General features: G+C 32.9%; 2 protein-coding genes across 8 annotated transcripts in view; one reads left to right on the top strand and one right to left on the bottom strand.

Annotated features, from left to right (window-relative positions):
* LOC140753033 (sphingomyelin phosphodiesterase) overlaps positions 1–18,783 on the bottom strand; it is a 25,946-nt gene extending 7,163 nt beyond the window's left edge. For both annotated transcript variants that reach the window (XM_073087396.1, XM_073087389.1), the window contains exons 1-2: positions 18,514–18,783; positions 58–156 (exon numbers count right to left, since the gene is read on the bottom strand). In XM_073087396.1, the coding sequence (XP_072943497.1) occupies positions 58–124 (67 nt within the window). In that variant the 5' untranslated portion in view covers positions 125–156; positions 18,514–18,783. The remainder of the gene's footprint in view (positions 1–57; positions 157–18,513) is intronic.
* LOC140753044 (uncharacterized) lies at positions 11,453–23,727 on the top strand. 6 transcript variants are annotated; one of them, XM_073087420.1, is made up of 6 exons: positions 18,944–19,198; positions 19,442–19,542; positions 20,926–21,985; positions 22,095–22,295; positions 22,539–22,658; positions 23,322–23,727. In XM_073087420.1, exons 3-6 carry the CDS (start codon positions 20,974–20,976, stop codon positions 23,549–23,551), a joined length of 1,563 nt encoding a protein of 520 aa, XP_072943521.1. In that variant the 5' UTR covers positions 18,944–19,198; positions 19,442–19,542; positions 20,926–20,973; the 3' UTR covers positions 23,552–23,727. The 6 variants fall into 6 exon arrangements, with proteins under 6 accessions (XP_072943540.1, XP_072943536.1, XP_072943510.1 ...); XM_073087427.1 differs by having other exon boundaries at positions 19,355–19,542; XM_073087439.1 differs by lacking the exons at positions 18,944–19,198; positions 19,442–19,542 and adding an exon at positions 11,453–11,656.

Raw genomic sequence — 23,727 nt, 5'->3', positions numbered from 1 at the left:
TTTTACTATCCACAGTTAAATGTTCATCATTCCTTACTGTCTGTTGAATAACCTTACCTAAAGTCATAAAAATTGTGAGGTTGACAACAAAGAGTTGAAGTAGCCATGATATTCTTAAAATCATAGCTGAGAAGCGTGTCTCTCTGAAACAAAGATCTGAAACAAAGAATTTTTATGGAACATTTTTTTCAACAAATTATATATACGTTCAAAATGTAAGGAATTAACCCACATCTGTGAGTAATTAATATTTATAAGTGATTCCTGTAACTAGGTAATAATAGGAAGAAATTAACATTCTAAACGTATTTTTGCATTGCTTTGTGCGTCATAAATAGTGTCTTATGTTTCTTATGATAGGTATTGAAAGCTTATATCGGAAATGTTTGCGCTTATCATTATTGTCTTACTTTTACATAATATGTATTTTTGTTACTAAACTTGAACACTCTTTTTGAAAAATACACTTATTTTAAATGTGCAGGACTTTTAACTTTTAGCCAGTCATAAATAATAGGGTCGAGGATATAATAAAGTACTCTATTATAAATTACAATTAACTTAGGTAGACATTATCTACATCAGACACAAGAATTGTATACCAATACCATAGGCATTAATTTACTACCAAACAATTTTTTTTATAATAATCACTGTCATAAAATTTCTCTCAGTACCTGCCTACTACGATTTTTATAATAATTTATTTTTATGATCAACACCAAGATCATAAACTGAGAACTTTTATTAATATTTTATAGCGTCACGATGATATACAATAAAAGTCACATAAAATGCTTTTTTATATTGAACTTTCGAATGTAAGACACCAAATGTAAGTAGGAAAGACCTAGAGAAAGTTAGCCAGGCATACACGTAACCGTGACCCATTTTTGAACCTGAGTTTGTTACGTATTTGGGCCATGCATTTAATTTTGTTAATATGTTAGTGATGTGCGTTTTATTACGACATTAAACCTAAAATATTCAATGAGATAACTTCGTATAATAATAGTCTTTTATTGGTTTTAGTTCTGCTATATAATTTGGTTCATAATAGACTCTGATATTATACATTTGATCACGTACTTTTACTATGAAACCTAGGATTGGTATGTTTCTACTGAGGAGGTAATACTAGTTACTACTATTTATTTTTAGCGTGAAGCAGTTCTTGCGTGTCGGTGAACTTAGATTTGAGTCAAACATCTTAGATCTCAGAAGTGGCAACGCATCTGTGATCGACTTCAGGTATGACCTGTTTTATACAGAGTTGGTTACAGATATGCTCTAACCATCAGGTGGGCTGCAAAGTTTAATCTCATTTGCTAACTTATAAAAAATAGTGCAACAATATGCCTAGTAAAGCAACAGGAAGCCGATCGGTCTCAGATAAATGATTCCTAGTAGCAACTCATAAACGTTTCCATGGTTCGAAGAACACATTAAGCCATCAATCCTGATTCATATAACATGTAATAAAAGTCTAGTTAATTTCCAACTACCCGACCATTGGTAGACCACTGGTAGTGGTAGAGTACAAAACTGACACTTTAATCGATACTTATAAATGTGCTAATGTAGAGCAACACCTTTGCATTCATATCATAATTGTGATGACAATATTAATGTAGCGTGCGAGCAACGAGTGTCGCATTGTGAACACACTGACATTAAATACGTTTTGAAAGCAACTCTGTTTATGTAACTATGTATTTATCGCTGTGACGAAAGTTTGGCTGTCAGTACATCTCTTAACACTTTTCACAGTTATCTCCAATTTCATATTCTCGTGGAAAGTAAATGTGGGAAATTTTAAACTCCCAAGTAACTTAAGATCGACTCGATACACATATCGAGTCGATATTACAGTTTGATGGATAAGCACGCACGCATTCTTTACGTGTTTGTTAAAGACGTAAATAAACGTAATAGTGGGGGATTAATTCAATTTGTAGTCACATAGTGAAAACAGTTCTAAGCTAACAGTGATAAATGTATGTATGCTTAATTCAGAATCAACAACTATAAGTACGTACAATATATTACGTTACTAAACGTGAGTGATGGGGTCGTTAATTAATAGAATTATGTAGAATCACGTGTTCGTTATAGTGATATGAGTCAGCGGATTTTACAGACGGGCGCTGGTACACGGACGTGGAGGTCGCCACTTTCTCCGCGCTTCATTGACTTTGTTGGAAAGAAAGTGACGGTGGTATCGTACACACACGATTCAACAGCATCGCGGAAAATAATTGCAGTCGCTCAATCTTGTAATGTTTAACTTTTTTTATTTTGTAGGTAGGTATTTTAAAGGGGGGTGAAAGACGCATTGTTTCGTCAATTATTGAAAAGAGCATTACATTAAGCGTATGTAATAAGTTTTTTTAGGCTTTTTAAGTTAATGCAATAAAATCATACAATAATAATTCCTGTGATTATTGCTTCTGAGTTAATAATACATCTTATAGTGCAATGGTTCTGTTAAGAACAGGGTTGTAATAAGGTGATAAGGTTGTCATGATACATCATAGGTAGAGTCCAGTTCCCAGCTTACAATATAACAATAAAGATATAATTACGTAGTGTTTGAATTCTGTTATTTTTAAGTAAGTACTTGTATATTATATGCTTAAGTTGTTTATTTACTAAGAATAATAATATACCATTATTGTTTTTTGTAATAAAATAACTGAAGAGCAAGCAGTCGTGCTGATGTTAAAGGTTTGTGGTCATCTCCACCCATAGACCCATAGACATTACTAATTTAAAATACAACAGAAGATCTTATTAATGTTGAACTAATAATGAATTACTGTCGAGCTTCGTAATTAAAATTAAAATTTACACAAATAATTTAAATAGTACCCTAGATAACAGAACAGAACAAAGAAAACTGCGGGTATTCGGTATATACAATATTATGAAATAGCAATCAACTACTTAGGTAAATGAGCACAATAGGTCGTTCTGTTAATTAAAATTGAGTAAATTAAAAATATTGTTCATCGAATAAATCCATTAGGTTATTTAAATAACAATTTAATGACGTATAATTATAACGTGATAAGTCCGACCTTTTATTATTAAGAACAGAGGAATTAATCTAATGAAATTAAGCCGTTATGGCCTAATTTAATCTATTTTATTACTCAGTACAGTACTCCAAAGCAGAACAGATTATAAACATAATACAAAGGTACGTAACGTAAATTCTTCAGGAACCAGCAATGGGCAGCGATGGTAATTGCAATGGTAGAGACGGTAGAGTACGCCACAAGTCTTCCCAAGAAGTTATTTTTTTATAACTCTTACTACATTTTAGCTTTATATGAATAACCTGATGGAGTTTTCACTTTTGTGAGCAAACATTACACATTCACAAAGACTTAACAAAGTATAATTGCTAAAGCGATAAATTTCTTAAATTTAGCAAATCTAAATAAAAACTGACTTCAATTACTCAGCAAGAATATCCGCAAACTGTTGATATCTTTTCATCTAACTGTGTCATGAAAAATTAAAAAAACTTCGCGTGATGATCTAATTTTACCAGACCCCGGAAATCACGTAAAGCGGAAACAACATCGTAAGATGACTATTGTTCAGATAACTAAGCAAATATATAAAAAAACTGACTTCAATTACTTAGCAGGAATATCCTTAAACTATTGATAATTTCACCTGTGTCATGAAAAATTAAAAAAAAAACTTCGCGTGATGACCTAATTTTACCGGACCCCGGAAATCACGTAAATCGGACACAACATCGTGAGATGACTATTGTTCAGATAACTAATCAAATATATAAAAAAACTGACTTCAATTACTCAGCAGGAATATCCTTAAACTATTGATAATTTCACCTGTGTCATGATAAATTAAAAAATAACTTCGCGTGATGACCTAATTTTACCGGACCCCGGAAATCACGTAAATCGGACACAACATAGTGAGATGACTATTGTTTAGTTAACCTAAACTCGAACACAAGTGAGTAACATAGTGACTGGCATTGGACAAGGACATAACGGAAAAAAATATTGATTGAAAACCTTTCTTCTAATTGTTTTTATCGAATTGACTGAGCTGTTCCAATATGACCAACTCTCCTTATTGTTTAATTACCTACCCATTCTGGAATTTGGCATCATGTCTTTATTTGGCATACATTCGATTTAGTACGATATAGGTCTTAGTACCTACCTATATATATTTTTTTTAATTAGAAACATCGGAAATAATTATTTCACAACGAATAACATTAAACAATTTAATATACGTCTAGGTCTAGGTGTACGTTACGTACGTGACGTACGTAAATTCTAAATATAGATATAAAAATATTTGCAATCAAGAACGGGTGGTAGTTGTGTATTTTTATTTTTTTTCATAGCCAGTAAAATTATTAATAATTATTAGCATATAAATGTACCCAGTTTTGAGAATTGAAATAGTTGCCTAAAAAAGTTTTGCCACGTCTCCGTGCTAAAATGTCCCTAAAATATTTGAAATAATAATTTATTTATTACGTAAATTACGCAGTATTAGTTATTTATTCGTAAATTTCCTCTAAAAATGTTTTTATTTGTCAAGAATTAAAAAAGAACTTACTAAAATAAGGCATTTGTTTGGCTTCATTCAATTTCAAGGCGGCGAAGTATCTTTACTAATCTATGTTTTTTTATGGAGGCTGGACCATATTCGTGTCAGTTACATTCAGTTACATTCTTCGATCACTAATAAGAACTAGTGATCGAAAATTTTATTGTAAATTGACGGAGGTATGGAAATTCGTGTATTTAACGTAACTCGTAAGGTTAAATTCAACCAGGATTTTCTAGTTCTGTGAGGTAGGTATTACAAGCGATTAAATCACTTTACCTACATACGAGAGATTATCTCAAATATCATTATCGCTTATCACATCATTTCGATTTATAAGACAGCATGTTTCGTAACATGTACTTTTATTTGGCAGTGAGTCGAGGATTACATCCACACTTTCAACCGACCATATACAGGCATAATCGATTCATCTCGTCCACTTTCACTGCGCTTGCTTTATCCTGTACGGCTACGATTTGAACACTCATGGGCATTCTTGTAAAGATACTTGCAGACTTTCATATTTATATAATTTCACTTCTTTTAATGTAACCAAAATTTATTATATTTGTACCTACATACAGTTGCAAATCCACATACGTAAACATTGTAAATAACAGAACTTTGTATATATCGAACGTAAAATTAAATAAGGTAAAGTTATTGTTTATCCATGGTAAAGGAAATCATAAACATTGAACATGTATTAAATAATATGTATTAATTAAATACATTACATAAATAACAATGTCATCCGATATTGTTTGAGGAAAATGTACGCTTTGTGCGTGAATGACAAAACATGTTATTTTTGTTTTTAATTAGTAATAGGTATATACCAAGTAATACTCCAACTGTATTGTACTGTAATAGAACGCATAGTAGTTTTTGTTGCAAGTTAGCTAGCTGCTTGTGAATAAAAGAAATCGGATCGATAATAATTTATTAACGAAATTTTAGACAAACAGCATTTAATGACGTAATTGGCCGGTGTGCATGGGGATATCAGACCAGTCTCATATGCCTGGTAGTTCGGATTAAGAATTTCGGATAGACATTTAGCAACGATTTCCACCAGATAATCGGGCATTTCATAAGTCTCCTTGAACTTTGACATTTTATAAAAGCGATCTCTATATATAAATATGACACCATCTGAAATTTTCCAAGAAAATTAATTACGCCTCTTATGCTATCATCATTGATCTTAGATACTCAGCCTTGTACCTACAGTAATTAAAACAGGTTGAAATGCATCTATGACACAGAGATAATAGAGCGTGAGAAAGGCGGTATTTTCCATGTTTCCATCGTTTCTCTAGCAAAATACGTTGTTTAGGAAAATGAAGTACTACATATTTTAATTACCAGTAATGAAATGTGTGTAATTAATAAATGTTTAAAAAATATATTTTTTGTAATATGTTATGTTAATTCCTACATCAAGTTTTCTTTATAAATTGAAAATGTTTTAATTTTGACTAGACTTGAGGAAAAGATCTGCAGTACATTAGAGCAGCGTTTCCCAACCTTTTTCAGTCCACGGACTCTTAGGAAATCAAGCACATTTTTCACGGACCCCCTTAATAAAATGAAGTGCAAAAAAAAAACATTCTCCGAAACATAATTTGAAAGACCGATTTATGTATTTTGTTTTTGTTTTTTTTTAGATTAATAATAGTGTTATACGAGTACATCATTGGATGCATCTTTTTTAATTTTTTAAAATACCGTGTGCTTACATCACGTTTTTCTCATAAAACTGGTTTGCTGATTTTTCGTTTAGCGACTGTTTTGCATTTAACACGTTAGCTGCGGAACGCGGCTTAAAACACCTCGTCCATGTCTGGTCGTTATAGCGGTAAGAAAAAACTTTAACTTCTCTGTGGTGCGAGAGGCATAACTTCCGTCTGGTTTAGTGTAGGAGAGTGATAACTATATGTTTGTGATGTGCTACTGATTCCTAGTTCTATGGTACACCAACCTAATGTCGGGTTTGTTAGACCTCGTACCGCACTGAACAAATAATAATGCTAACACAGTGCGGAACGAGGTTGGGAACGCCTCGTTTCCCCACGCACCTCGTACCGCACCCCACGCTAGCTTCACGTGGTTAGTGTTGTGCAACGCAGTCGAGGCTGCGTAGCGACGAAGTAGGACCGCTGTCTTTATGTTGAAAATTATCATGTCGAAACGTTGCCGAAAAAAGTTGATCATGGAGGAAGATGAAGAAAAACCGGTTGAAAAATCTGAGCCAGAATCAGAATACAGGAAGATATTTCAAAAACAGGTAAGTCACAAATATACTCTGTCTAGGTGAAAGTCCAGTAGTGAGACTTGGCAGGCTAGGCGTATATCCGTATAGTAAGAAATTACATTATAGATAATTACGTTTCCTGTTATGGTTCAAACAAAAGTTAAGTAGCTACATTATTGATATAGGAAACGTAGGCAAAATCGTTACCGAGTATTCCGATTACTCTTTACCCTAATCTACTCGCTCCTACTTTTCAGAATCCACTGCAAAGAAAGCACATCATCTCGATAAGGGTCCAAAGAAGAAGAGATGTGTCGGATGCTACGAAAAACTCCGCACATTCTTGACATGTCGTGAGGCAGACAAAAAAACCAAAAAAAAATATCTCACAGAATGCACTGTTTGCAAAAAACCTTATTGTCTGAAATGTTTCAATGAAAAACATCCATAACTTTTCCCCTTTTTGTATTCATTCTGTCCATAACGTTGATAAATAAAAACAATAAAATAAAATCGATATTTATTTTCCCATCACTAAATTATATGGAAACCTGCCATTTTTCAGTGCGGTCCGAGGTGCATTAGACCCACATTTTATTTTACCCATAGAATCTAAAGTAACGAATTTAACCAAGGGCGGCGGCAGTTTTAGGTTAATCAACTCATTGTTAATAATAATCAAGACAAAAGCCGTCGATTTTGTCTTATTTGGCGCCAAAAAAAGGATTTTAGTCTCCTTCGGGCGGTGGGATTTAACACGCCTCGTGCCGCCACAATGTCGGATATAGGACGAGGTTTAAAACAACTCGTAACGCAGTAATGGAAAGTACAGAAAAATCTGTGCCGCAGGGAACGTGTTAATGACCAATTTATGTATGGTCCGAAGATGTCACCGCGTACCCCCTTACATATACTCGCGGACCCCCAGGGGTCCGCGGACCACGGGTTGGGAAACGCGGCATTAGAGCATTTTACCGCCGCACAATAAAATGATTAGATCCCGGAAGGCTATGACTTATAAATTAGCTATGAATTCAAATACGTTGTTTAACCTTACATTTACCAATGCGATGGACTTGATGTTCATTTTAACACGCAACTAGTTACGTATGTATGTACCTATCGATATTTATAACTAAACTAGGGCAAGATCAATGCTTAATCTTCCTTTGTTAGTGTGAATGTAATATTTACACGCAATAAAATCTATGTCATATAACGGGCGCCACGTAGAGTCTCAGAATGTTACAAAGAAAAGTCGCCTATACTCTATGCTGTCACCGCCATGTAACCGTCTATCCACAACGGGATATAATTGGTCAGACCCACAAGAAAGCAAGCCGCGTTGTAAATTTTGACAAGAATGTTATATATCTTGTTACATTTCAACTTAAAAATTTTAGTAATACATGGAGGATGAGCCACAAAATACACATAAACAGAGAACGGTTTTTTTTATAAGCTTTTATTCAGTAAATGAAGCATTAGTAGGTAAACCTTTCTTATTCATTTCTACAGCAATAACCTATAATAAGAAGATTTACAAAAATATATACGAATGAGTAATTGGTTATGTACCACAAGGTATGAGATAAACGATCATACGAGTCTCTTGTGTTGAATTTGTATGTTAAATCTATTATGTACCCACGTAAATAATATTTTGATAGTAACCAAAATTGAGTTGACGTACCTAGAAATCAAAACTATTTAGATATGTACCACGAATTAAGTTTAATCTATCCAATCATTCATTGACCAGAACGAATCAGCGTGACATGGAAGTTACGGTTCGCTGCACATTGTGGATTGTGAAAAGAGCCACAACTGTCCACAGTTCATAGTGTACCTGGTTCATTGATTGAGGTGAAGGTAATGTTATTTTATGTAATATTACTTATATTCTATCAGAGAGGCATGTAGTGACCATTGAAAGGACCTTCTTTTGCTTACGAGGGGGAAACCTTCAAAAGGTACGCCGGGTTATGTGTGATTTTTGCCGCACTAAAATCTCCCCGGTGGCCGTCTTCGGCGCTTGGTGGAGAAATCCGTGATCTCCGATGGAATACAACCGGAACCCTCCATTGAAAGCGAGATGCACGACCATTGAAAGGACCTAATTGGTCGATGGATAGGGCTTATGGTCACTGCTGCTGGTCATTTGTAAGATCAAAATTATTATTTCAGATAGGCAGACTTAATGGTGACTTATTATAACTATCTAGTTATCTCGTTTCATTATTCATATACTGATCTGGGGGCACGGCAGTGCCCCCGCAAATCGTATTGTCTTCGCATGTCTAAGGAGATATGTATAACATTTTTAGAAGAATTTGTTCCAATCGTGTCAAAATGAAGAAAAGTAAAAACAAAACGATTTTTGTCATATTGTTCAGTACTAAATTAAATCATCTTTTAATAAATCTTATTCGGACAATACTAAAGATGATATATTAAGTAAGCAACTATGCTTTTTTGCATCTATAAGTGAAAGTTAATTTAGTTGTCGTCGAAATCTTAATTGATTTTGAATCATTGTCGCTTTTCGCTGTCGCTGGGTACTTAAAGTTTGAAGAAGCAAAAATGTTTCTAAAAATTATATGAAAAATGTCATTTCAGTTCTATTTGGGTCCGTTAAATGTTATTTAGTATTTAAAGATTTATATTATTGTTACAGCTTTTTACAAAATAAGTGATAAGTTCTCTTATTTTTCTCCAAGAACTATTATTATATTATCACAGTGGATATATTTTTTAGTTTGGCTTAAAACATCCCTTTCATTTATTATTAGAACACCTGTGCACACCAAAAGATTGCTTTGATACGAACTTTGGGGCGACTTTTTATTTTTATTGTTATACAAAGTGTTATTTGTACAATTGTCCCTGAACTTTAGAGATTTTTTTGATAATGTATGCCAGTTTTTTCTTCATAAATAAGATAAACTCGTACTTATGTTAAGTACCTACTAATTACTATGTGTAATTAAAAAAAAATTGCATCTACATTGTACTCTAGAAATATGAATGATATAATTACAAATTAATACACACTGTAACAAAGCATCGAATATTACAACATATTAGCATATTAGTCTAAGAATTACAACTTTTCAGGACGTATTACATTGAATATTATAATTAAAATATTCTAATAGATATTCATCTACTATGTGTCAGTAATGATAATAACGAAGATGTTATATAATTAATTATACAAACCATTATGAAACAACACAACTTGTCGTCTGCCGCACAGTTTATAAATTCATTGCAGTTGTATAGCTGATGACTATTTTCCGCCTAACAGGAAGCTAATGCACTCCAATGATACTTAGAGAAACTTTGTTAAAAGAGACATAGACACCGTTTTTTTATTAACAATAATATACAAGATTCGTCCTGTGTAATGTTTCCAAAAATAAGTTACTCTAGCATTCCATAACACAACATTGTTCGTACAATTACATGTCATCACGCATGTCTACGCACCGGTAATTCATAAATTGAAAAGTGAGCGTTCATTCTGTGGTTTTCGTCTTTTACTTTTTGGGCTCCTTCAGTATCCAGACTGTTGAAGGCATACATATACCTACTTTCCTTTAGTTCATCGAACTCACTTTCTCCTCCCGACGGAATTCCCATTGTAATGTAAACGTATAGGCTCTGTTCGGAATGCTATTATATTCATTAACAGCTCCCACATATTTTGTGTAAACCCATACTTATACACCTATTCATTTCACTCCATTCCTTGTCACCTTTGTCATCGTGCAATGACATCGTTTCGTTAAGATTTAGTTTAATCCAAGGCACAATAAACTTATGCATACTCATAAACATTTGCATTGAATAAATATATGAATACAACAAAATACATTTAAGTGCAATTTGTAATTTATTAAGAAATTGTAGTTTTCCTACTTTTAACGTTATTTTAATGATATTAAAATATTAAAATCTGTTTTTAAACGTTTGCACTGCAACATACACCGCACAACCACGTAAAAATACTATTGTAAATACCTCATGCAGACAAATATACCTAATATTTTTATGGGGAATATATCTAAGATCTCTACCGAAATAGCTCTACTACTCACTTGGTTGCAGAGAGCGCTACTGTGCAATCCCCCGTCGGAGACGCAGTAGAGCGTTTTCTTTTCGTAAATATTTAGTGTGGTTATTTAATAGCGTCAATTTCTATATATTTGTAATTGGATTTTAATTTGGTATTTACATAACATCTTACTCACCAAGTAATTGTAGATAATGTCACGAAAGTTATATAAATGCACAATTAACATAAATTCTTTTTGTTACCACAACGGTGCTACTGTTACCGTACTTACAAAAGTAGGCTTGTTAAGCGAAATCAGACTGATATTCTGTAAACACACGAGATTAATGTTATACGGGAAAACCACACGGAATATATGTTATTAATCAATTATTTTCTGAAAAACTGCGTTAAAAATGTATCTAACGGAAACACATCTAATCTGCTAACAGACCTACTTATTACTCTACTTATTAGACATACGAGTACATAGATTCATTTTGATGGTAGAGGTTGGGGGCATGACTTGGTCAATGATCGTGCGAAGATATTATTCATTTGCTATTCAATGTTCGAGTCGCACTGGCGAAGCTATCTGTGATAAATTAATAATCAGTGATGATTTCAACAGTGTGTGCTAGCGAACTGAAAACATAGCAGATACATCTAAGAATTATTTACAAATAATTTGTGGAATTGTATAACTATTCCATTACTAGTATTTAAAGGTAAGTCACTTGAGGATTAAATACCAAAACAAAAATAAAAATAATTATGTACCGCTACCAAGCACTAACCAATAACTTGTTCTGTCTCAATGCTTATGTTACCGCCAATTACACTTTGCAATTATTAAACTTCCATTATATCAATAATATAAAAATAATAAAACCTTACAACACCAAACATGCAAAGTAATATTTACAGTTACATATTCAATAAAACTTACAAAAGAATTAATAACTGTCAATAAGACTAGATCCGACAAAAGTAAAAAAATCAACTCGATTAATTAAAGCCAAATCCGCCACTGAGACTGACTACTATTTTAGAAATGACTGAAAAATGAAATAATTTTACTAAACGATTGCGCTGTAATTAGACGTTATGCGCTCGCGACGATTGTAAAAATGAGTCCACACTTGACCCGACTGACCTGAGTCTGATAAAATACTAAACGCGTAAGATGACCTACGACGTTCTATAGTTTTCAATTTGTTCTCAACGATTAGTTTATATTGTTACCGAAAAAATACTATGATATAAAGATTTACGTAGTGTTGTAGCGCTGTTTATGAAAAGCTTGATAAATATCTTCTACGAAAGAACAACATGTGACAAAACTCTTTGTTGTATATACCTTGTTTGAATTTTGAGATAGTAATAAAACATAAGTAATATGTTATTTAGATTAATTCCATGTGCTCTATTCGTTGTTAAGATGTAAATACTTATTTACCATTTACAAAAGCCAAACGTATTAACAACTGATATTTATTTATTAGGATTGTTTACACAGTTGATTTCCCTCTAGCTATCATCGCTACCTTAAAGAACAGTAAAAGCTATATTTTTCATTCGAAAAGTATTTTGGTGTTACGTACAAAAGCCAATTTTGTTTTTTTTTGTTTAATATTAAATACATCTTTTAAACCGGTATATACTATATACTCAGAATTTAAATATTACGTTTTTATACAAATGAAAATATATATTTCTACTTTGAAACATTAGGTTGTAATGAGAGATTAATTAGGAGGTTGTAATTAGATTTTTACCGTTTTATCGTTTTATCGCAGAGGTAAAAGCATTCGAAAATGGCTGGTCGAGATTAAATTCATGAAACGCATACAACGTACGATTGTATACTTATCTACATACTCTATACAAAAAGTATACAGTATGTATGTGATGTCTCATTCCACAAAACACAAGAAAACATTTTGGATGGTCTAATTTTATAATATCGCGAGATTTTGTTATTAAAAGGAAAGGGAAAGTTATAGTAGGAGTACTACGTAACTTATTATGAGCTTTATAATATTTATTTATTTACAGATAACTAATAGATCGCTTAAATAGATCGCTTAAAAAATAACAAACACCTTAGTGATTGAATGATAGATATATTTTGATATATACTCGTATAAATGGTATAAATAAGTTAAGAAATAATTATTTTCAAAAAATAATATTCTTATTTGTCTACACTAATATTATAAAGAGGAAAACTTTGTTTGTTTGATTGTAATGAATAGGCTCAAAAACTACTGGACCGATTTTTAAAATTATTTCACCATTCGAAGGCTACATTATCCACGAGTAACATAGGCTATATTTTATATGAAATATATTTGATAAATAGATTTTGAGGTGGTACAAAGTTTGCCGGGTCAGCTAGTAGTTGATAAAATAGGGAACATGATCAGATTTACATAAGTATTATGCTTGAAATAATCATAGAGATATTTAATCGCATATCACGTTAGTCAAGGGACATGAGCGAAAAATAAATTTGATTAAATATTAAGGGGCACCGTAGTAAGTAGCATGTAAGAGTTTCTCCTCCATAATTAATTTCTTATTTGTATATGAATTTATATTTTGTCGAGTATATTTAACTATATTGTTTATCCTTAATTATCACTTTAATACATAGATACTTACTTAATAAACAAGTCTTATAAAAATGTTCACTTCTGCTATGATGATGTACTGGAAATACGATATGTTTTTGACACTTACCTATTAAGTGACCAAATACGTCTTCTCTTATTATCCATTAAACGCTTACTAGTCTACTATTTGATTGTTATTCATATATTAATACATGCCCTAAAAGTTTTCAGAAAACGATAAAAAATCATTACCCGCATATTCCGAAATTGAAGATAACCCACATTACTAACATATCTAGTAACTATCAATGATATTCTAAATATCTGGATGGAACGTGAGAATTACAAATTTAAAAAATTGCTACCTAACGCTCATACATATAACATGTTTCATATAAGTACATGGAATCTGGAACATGGAATATACATGGAATCTGGACTCGATAGGGGTATGATATCTCTGAATACACGGTGCTCATGTTTCACTATCAGCGGCATAGCACAGGTCTTGTCTTCGGTCTGAATGTTTCTCGATCCTCGACGTCGACACACTTTCTTATTGAAGGTGACATAACAAGACAATTTCTAATATCATAGTCGTATGACATAATGTATCTGCATAATTAACAATTAAATTCTCTACCAATAGCCATTTACCTCAATTACAAGGATAATAGATAAAAGATGCTATATGTTACGTATATCATAACACCAACACAACGTTTTCACTTTTTACAATATTGTATCATGTATTCTAAATAATATTTTTTCATCAAATATTTTCAGACAAAGAGTAGAGAACTCATTTACGAAAAACAATTGGAAATACGTAAAAATCTACAATATTTCATTCTGGTGGTGATTAAAGCAAAATCTCCTTTTTAAGGAGACTATGTCCAGCAGTTCCAAGGGTCATTAAGGATTATAAATTATAATGAATAAAAGGATCCTTCCTTAATTTAAAAGGAAAAAAATACCAGCAGATTATAACACTAATGATGATAGAGGATTTATTTAATTTTAAGTTTTTTATTATGACGTAATCAATGATTGGAAGTTCGCATACCTATAAACGCACAAAATTATCCTTATGTCGAAAAACATATGTACACGAAGTAAAAATATCATATTAGCAACTTCCACAATTCGTTATTTCCAATAACTAATCAGTATCGTGAACAATTTTCTTCAACAAAGTAGTACATAACCTCCAGGGCGGCCTAAGTACACCAGGTGGTTTGCAATTCCAATTTTGAAGACCATCGCAACGTGCAATGTGAGTAATGTAACCCGTGTTAATATTGCGTGTATGTACTCGTTGTAGGTAAATAAATCTTCACCTTGCTAAAATGTTTTACCTTTTAAGACCGGTTATCCCAAAAAGCAGAGTAGCGAGTAAATTTAGGATATATAAATGTTAGCAAACGATGCATTGCAATGTGTGCTATCCATTGCGGGAAAATATGTATAGCTTCTTTATGGATCTATTAATGGATCTAGCCATATATAAAAGGTATATACAACAAAACTTTAATGTAGGTTAAGTACCTACTACCTACCCACTACGTTATTTGGGTAGGTACGTGATTCTGAAGTAAATTTTCCTCATTTAAAGAGGGATCGTAAAATAGGAGTGGTAGAGAGAAAATTACCATGCTGGCTCCATTGATGGAAATAAAAATATGATGTTCTTCTTCCTGAGCTTACAGATCACGAGCTAAATTTTGAAATAAAATAATATTAAAAACGCAAGATAAGACCTCGCTAATAATAGTACACTGCCTGTTCTTAGCTTTCTAAGATCGAGCTGTTTACTTCTATTGTTTCCATGACCTCCATTTATATAAACAACAGGACTACTTATATGCGATATCAGTACAGATAAGACGTTCAATTCTACTTGTGATTCCATCAACGTCGAAATGCGCCGTTAACCTCCTTTGGGCTCCAAAGAAAGCGGGTGCTGTAGCAACCATTGTTGACATAATTCTGATGTGGATACTGGTTATTTCTTAAGATAGACTATTGATGTAGACCAAGGGTAACCTTGGAAATTAATTATCACTTGCTTAAACGGTGAAGGAAAACATCGTGAGGAAACCTGCATACCTGAGAGATTTATGAAAAAAAATCTCAAAGGTATGTGAAGTCTACCAATACGCACTTGGCCAGCGCGGTGGACTATGGCCTAATCCTTCTCATTCTGAGAGGAGACCTGTGCCCAGCAGTGGGACAGTAATGGGTTGATGATGATGATGATGAAGGGTAACCTAACCCTGATGTTAATATTTTCAATATTATTGTTTCATTAATTCTTTGTTTTCATAGGTTGACACATAGATATTTGAGTAGCGATCTACCAATTATATAATCAAATTAACCGATATTGTTAAAAAATTCGCTTCCGAAAAACTGGATATCCTTGTTATAATGCGAATGCCAAAATAAAAAAAACGAGTAAGTTTTTTACCCACTAAACAGGTCACAATATTTTTTGCATAATCTTTATGCAGGCTGGTAAAGTTATTATATTTTCACGTTTGTATATTTATAGGATTTTTTTATGGACTTACTAAAACTGACAAATTTTTCTTACCGATACTTCCATTTATATATTTAGGCTTGAGAAATCTGTCATGGCGTCCATTTGTAAGTTAATACATATTTATGTTTTAATATATGGACTTACTAGGACGTAATTCTTACTAGGGACTAGGGACGTAAATCTTGAAAGAAAATAACATTAAAAACGCAAACGCATTCAATATCGGTACAGGCACCTTAACAATTTTGGCGCTTGCAAAGAATAAACCGATACTATAAATATCACGGAAAATGAATAAATAGCGAAAATTGGAGGGGTACAAAATACGGATTTAGCCATAGTCGTATATGACCGTAACTAACAGTGTGTAGAAACTACAAGTGATGAACTGTTTGATATTGAAAAACTCATACTACTTATAAATAAATGTATTATTACTTATTCTGATCATGAATACTTACTTCATGAATACTTTTGTACGCAGGCACTTTTATAGAGCGGTTGTCATTAAATATATCATTTAGATATACAAACATAGAAATGTTTTTATGAGACTGAATAATCTAACCGCATCGTAACTGAACATAATGGTTTGAAGTGCGAAGATATTAAATATACGCATATAGGTACTTCTGGTACGTTGTACAAACGGGTTTCACTTTTTCGTTACTAAATGACTAAACCCAGATACAGTGACTTGGTGATCGATGATTCTGCATATTTATTAACTTGTGACTGCGATTTTTTTACGATTTTAACATTATGTAAACATTTAAAAAGTTTTTGATAATATAATAACTTATTCGTCAATTCACTTGTACATTGGCTTGACAGTTTTTCAAATTTAAATAAAAGTAGGCAAATATTATTTTATTATAAATGAGTAGATAATTAAGGAATGGGCCAAGTGCATCAGCCGCGTGCGTACATTTGTATCCCGTTCACGCTCATTTTTTATTTACTAACATTTTTACAAAATAACTTGTAATTGTAGATATCTCCAATACTCACATACAAATTCTAATTGTATTTAATTTGTATGAGTAGTGAGTTTTATTTGTGGAATTATTAGATAACATTTAGAACAAAATTTAATTAGATAACAAATATTTGGTATCCCAAAAAATATATTAAAAAAATATAATATAATATAATATGCTTTCGTTCCATTTCATTACCGAAAATCCTTTCTAAAAGATCAAACTTTTACCGCTATCTACCTACCTACTACATCGTAAGTTTCGATAACTTTTATCTGCGAACTTTATTATTTCTGAATTTGTAACTTAGTACCTACTTACATACACATTAATGCTACATGGTCTTAGGCGTGCAATACTGCATGAATAGAATACGTAGGTAGCTACTATAATGCGGGAACAATGCGTATCTGTATACCAACTTCAATTCCTTTAAATTAACCTAGTCTAGTACAATCATAAAGAACAGTTGTTTTCCTTTAAACAACGCGCTCAATTGCTACCAGCACCTCACTATCGAGTTATTGTTAGTCAGTTAAAATTATTTCGTTGTCTACTAATCAGCTTTGTTTAATTGTCCCTAAGATAATTACATTATACGGTGAGTCCACATACGCGTATCTTTCTTTAATACTTTTATATGTACCGACGAGTTATCGCAATATTACTTAGCAAAAGTTTAATATCAATATATAAGTTTACCTATGTCATATCTTCGTTTCTCCTAATGTTAGATCTAAATACTCATATTTTGCAAAAACATGAATGTAGGTAGGTCGTACTAATAGATGTTATTAAAAAATACTGTCGTTATAAAAAATAAACTGTTGATACCTATAGCAAAATTTAATTTACTCATACTAGTACAAGTATAGATAATAACATTTATATAAAGTACAGTTTAAACTGCATAAATCGAGAAGTTGTGTAACTAGTATAGACATACCCATACCCATACTTAATAAAAAGTAACAAGTTGATCCAAAGCTTTTACGTAAACTTTCATTTAGTTGTATAAAATTAAACGTCGTCACGGAAATAAATAGGACTTGTTTATATAATTCAATAGTAAACAAAAAATATGCAATTACCTTTAAGTAGTTTTACAAATTGTGCATGCCAAATACTATAGATACCCAAATTTGCAACCAATGAATTGTTATCATTAACTAATAACTAGCCTTCGCTTGGTCACCTCTTGTCGTTTTAGACCCAGAAGTGGGACATCTCACTGGCCTACACACGCTGCTCTTGACACTTCAATTAGATATAAAAAAATATTTAAGTTGTATAGTGCACATTGCATTCTATTTTATTTTATTTATTATTTTGCTAAAATATATATTGCTTATATTGTAACTTGAAAGCCCAAGTTAAGGTTAAAAACGTTCAAATAATGAGGGAAAATTTATCCATTCCTGTTATTAAATCACTCGGCTCACCTTAGCAAAGTTAATGCAATTAGTTCCTCATGAAGTTTGTCCAAGACGAAGCGAAGATTCCGCGAGTCAGTCAGCAGGCATACATAACATTTCACTAGTTTTCGTGCAGTTTATATAAAAATGTCGCATTCACATACTAATTACGATCGAGAGAAATTGCGCGGTTTACGTAGCAGCGCGCTTACGAACGGCTGTGTGCCAGAATACTGAGGTGTGTGTGGCAGTCGTGAACGGACGGGCGAAGTGCGGGCGACTGACCACAACCGCACGCGGCGCGCGCAGTGAGAGTTGTGCTCGGTCTGCCTGCCATCTGCGTGCCGCAGCCGCCAGTCGCACCGCGGCGAGCTGCGGGAGCCGCGACTGCATCCGCGAGATGCGGAGCGCTGCACATGCACCCCTCGATACGCAGCCACCGGCTGCATATCTTTACGATTGATATAGTATACCTCTTAATCGCGAGTTCTACACGAACTCCATTAAATATAAGTACTTCATCCCATATGGGCAACCAATTTAAACTAGCTAATTAATCATTAAGATTAGCGGCGCAACTGTGTTTAGCAAATGATAGTGTGAAGTTTCTTTGTGAAATTATGAAGTATTCATGAAATTATTTATACTTCTAGTCGTATTGAGGAATTATCAACAAGACAAACATTTTTTACATCGTATTAATTTGTATCAGGTACAGATTCTATTAAAATTATTATAAAAAACTTAATCTTTTTTATACTTAATTATAAAACGAATAAAAGTGTAATTTCTTAGCAAGTGACATTAATTTCTTTAGATTTATGAAATAGTCTATAGAATAGCGGCCTATTAAATAAACATTTTACAGGGTTCATAGTACCAGAGTACTAATAAAATAATATTAGTTGTAAACCTGACTCTACAAAACAGTTGAGATTAATTTCAATAATTACAGGGTATTTAAATGTAAACGAAATATTTTAACAAATTTAATTATCGAACATGAAGCCAACAACTATAAATAAATCAAATGCATGAAAAGAGAAGTATGTTGAGGTAAGTTTTACATTATCTTTACAATCTGGAAAACTATACTCTACATAGAGTCTGCATAATATAGCGCCACGTCTCGACGGTTTTAGGTTCATGGATATAATTTTACATAAGGAATGAGGTAATAATATCAGGGCGATTTACTTAAACAATTAATGAGATAGGTGTAGAATATAAATAACTACTAGTAAATTGTATAAAATATAAAACAAGAGATATGTGTAGAGTAACACTAGTGTAGTGATGTACGCAAATAATTTGAAACTGCACATTTATTTTATTAGGTACATTGAGGGTAGCCTTACAAACTAAATGACTGGGGGTTGCAGTAAAAGGGAGCAGGTGTTCGTGCAATTGCAGACATAAAACGGCTCGCGTTACTCTTGGATGAGCACGAGAGGGCCTTGAACGCTCGCATGCCATACGGTACCAACCCCCTGCAAGGTCTCACTCCAACCACCACACTACAAGTATTATACGTCTCTATCGCGTAATGGTTACGGTACTCAGGGTAGTGTTGGTGTAAAGTTGTTTAAACGTTGTCATAGGCAACGGGAGTCCGATACTCGCCTCGCGACTTCACAGCACCAGACGTGCACGAAAGCTTCCAGTCGACAATACCGTTCTTAACTTTTAAATTAAATATTTACTAGTGTAGTTATATGAGATAACTTATTTTATGTCAGTTATTAGTGCACTGTGTCGTCATCGCGTCTCGATAACAGCTAAGCAGAGTAAGTACGTAATCGTAAGGTTGATAGATAAGTTGAAGAAAACATCTTGAACTATTAAAATTGCACATAATTTTATTATTTCAAATTAGTGTAAATGTGTTAAAATGTGTAGGCTTAGCAGTTATATTTTTGTATACCTTATTTTAAAACGTACCAACTCAGTCCTGAAGGGCGGCAACGTATCTGTAATCGAACTTAGGTCCTACTATCCTATTTGAAGTCAGGTGTGCATGGACAACAGTGGCCTGACGATAAGTGCCACATACAAGTTTGTAGCATAGTAAAGTGTAGCTTCAATTTCATAATAGAACTAATTGCAATAATTTTAAGTGTTAACAAGGAACACCACTGAAAATGTAAACATTTAAAATAGTAAATTTTTTCAACATTTTTTTTATGTATTTTTCCCAATACTCAATTTTTTATTTAAATATAAAATTGAATAAGAGGTGCAGGTTTATTGCTTTATATAGATTACCTTTATAATAACGTATGGACTTATTTGGGAAGCAGTAAAGTAAATACAATACTGAAGCAAAATTAAGAATAATAAGTAACTACACTTTCATGTTTATAAAATAATCCCTCGATAGCACGTGCTTCTACGTCGTTCTTGGAAATAATTTAATATTTAAAATCTTTCTTGTTTCAGAACTCTACCATTAATGTATATTATGAAGACGATGCCAGACTGGATATAATGACATTAACCGATACTTTCAGCGATAATCTGTCTTCTACTGGCATCCGTAATAATTCTTCGACAAATTTAGAATCTTTATATTGTTCACATTTATGGTCAAATAGTGATTTAAGAAAAACAATTCTCAATGCACCTGACACAGATTGTAAAGCAATAAAATATTGCTATACTTGTAAGGGTAAAATAAGAAATTATGTAGTTAAATCCAGTGAAAATAATTTCGATCCAAGTAGTCACTCTACTCCTAAAGGAAATTGTATATTAAGGACTGTAGAACCTCCAGAAGTTTCGTATAACGATAACAACATTTCAAATTATAGTAATTACATAGATGAAGACGCTCAAAGAGATATTCAATGCATTCCTTCTATATCTCGACAAGTAGATTCCAGTTTCCGCCAAAAATTTACGGACATTTCGTTTGATTCGAATGTTGCTGAAATTAATCAACGAAGACTGAGAAAAAGCCTAAAAGGCATTGGGTGTGTAGTTAATTTTGCACTGACTGAAAAGTCATTAAAGAAGCGAACTCAGATACAAGCTTTCTCTATAAGTGTTATGATCGTAGCAATTGTTGTAATTAGTTTAATTTTGGTAAATTTTACGACACCTAACTTCACTCCTGCCACTAATGTTACTAGTACAATCGTAGTGCCAACAAGAAATTTAGATTTCAACGAAACATCTTCAGCTATAGTTAGTATTTACCCAGAGTTACCGTTGACAACGGATTTTACAATTACTGAATATGCAACATCGGGAACACCTCCGTTAACTACTACGCAACATAATACATTAGTATCTAATGTCATAGCTAAAATCCGAAAAAATATCAAAACATTTCCTAAAGATGTTAAGAAAAACCAAGATAATCGGAAGCCTATAGATATTATAAACAGAGATTTACCGCCAAGATTTTGTTCGTGCCAAAGAAATGAAGTATGTATGCTAGATGAAAATACTGGGACATCGATCTGCAAACATGCTGTAGACATGGACGATCCAACAGGTAATGTATAAAAATCCAATCTTCGCTCTGATTTGACGGTCTTAAGCACTTGTCGCTTTACATTATTCCATATTATATTTTTATTTGAAATATTTCTTTTTTCACATAGGTTGTGGAGGTCTGTGTGCTTTGGAGACAGAAGCCTGTCAACTAGTAGATAGAATCCGAGGTGTCCGCGTCTGTCGGCTGTTGTCGCTGGTAACATGTTCCAGTAAAGAGTGGCGATGTCGCAATGGACTCTGTGTGCCTGCAGAATCTCGATGTGATGGATCAGTTCAATGTTATGACAGATCAGATGAAATGCATTGTGGTAAGAATTTGTCCAAATAAATTGAAAAAAAACTTATTCTTCCTACTTAACATAACGTACTCGTAATATACGTTATGTATGAAATACAAGGATGTCATAAGTAAAAGAACAAGAGACCTATTTAAAGCTCATCTGATAAATCTAAATACCCTCGCATTACAGCGTCTCTCAAACTAGTAATAAAATTAATATTATTTTCGGAATACAATTATTACAAAATAGATAAAAATATAATTATTTCAGATTGCGACCTGACGAAGCAATTTCGATGCGGTCAATCCATATCATGTTTTCCAAACAAAAAGCTCTGTGATGGAATTATTGATTGCTGGGATGGATACGATGAAGTCAACTGTACCACCGGTGAGATTTTTTGTAACTGAACTTAATTCCTGAATTACATTTGGTACATATTATACATTATATAGTACAATTACATCTAAATTAAGCTTTACTAATGTTATATCATTAACGAGGTAATATAGGTTTTGTATGTTCGAATTTTTCGTATGTTCCTTTTTTTTTCAATTTATACTAAAGCAGTATTTAGTTTTTGACTTGAACCCGTGTTTATCTAGATTTCTTTAAATGTACATATTAGTTACGAACTAATACGATCGCAAACACAACGGGACCGCGGGAAATTGCAGACAAAATATACTTATCGACCTAATTACGTTTTTGCAAACTTAATAATGTGTTTTGACACAGAATCTGTATCATAAATTAATGTAAATCGTGGTTATACCGTTCAGCAGTTCACAAATCTGGGTTATGAATGTTCTTATTCACGACTAACGGGGCTTCCTTCGGCTACTTCCTCGACAGTGGCCAATAAAATAATTTATGTATTATTCAATTACTAACTGGTGGCATTTAAAAGTATAAAGAAAAAAAATGAAATTTAATTATTAATTAGGTAGGTCGATTTTGACGCTATTATTTGCAATATCGCTAAATAGATATCATGATTAAACACATAGGAAATTTGAAAGCGCGATAATTTTTGACATATCACAATTACAGAGTGTCCAGAAGACCAGTTTACCTGCACCGATGGTCAGTGTATTATGTCATCCCGATTCTGTGATGGCCTGGCTGATTGCGGTGACGGCAGTGACGAGCCCCAAGGCTGCGAAGGAGCATGCAGTGGAAATGAAATACGGTGCAAGAACAAACGCTGCGTGCCCCGTGCATCGTTGTGTGATGGTCGTGATGACTGTGGAGACGGGACTGATGAATTACATTGTTCTTGATAATAACTTAAATTGACGAACATTGTTTCGAGAGATTAGTTGTTTATCAGCAACTACTTACCAAATATTTGTATTGTTTTGTATTATATAAGTGACCTTGAATCCAAATTTAATTAAGCGTTTGAGTCAATTACCTACTTATTTCGGATTTTAAAAATAAATAAATGATTTTTATA

The sequence above is a fragment of the Epargyreus clarus genome, unplaced genomic scaffold (assembly GCF_041222505.1).
Source record: "Epargyreus clarus isolate Ecla_fem2 unplaced genomic scaffold, WU_Ecla_fem_2.2 ptg000003l, whole genome shotgun sequence".
Lineage (NCBI taxonomy): Eukaryota > Metazoa > Arthropoda > Insecta > Lepidoptera > Hesperiidae > Epargyreus > Epargyreus clarus.
Note: the sequence above shows the minus strand (reverse complement) of the source record. Positions and strands in the feature narration are given on the sequence as shown.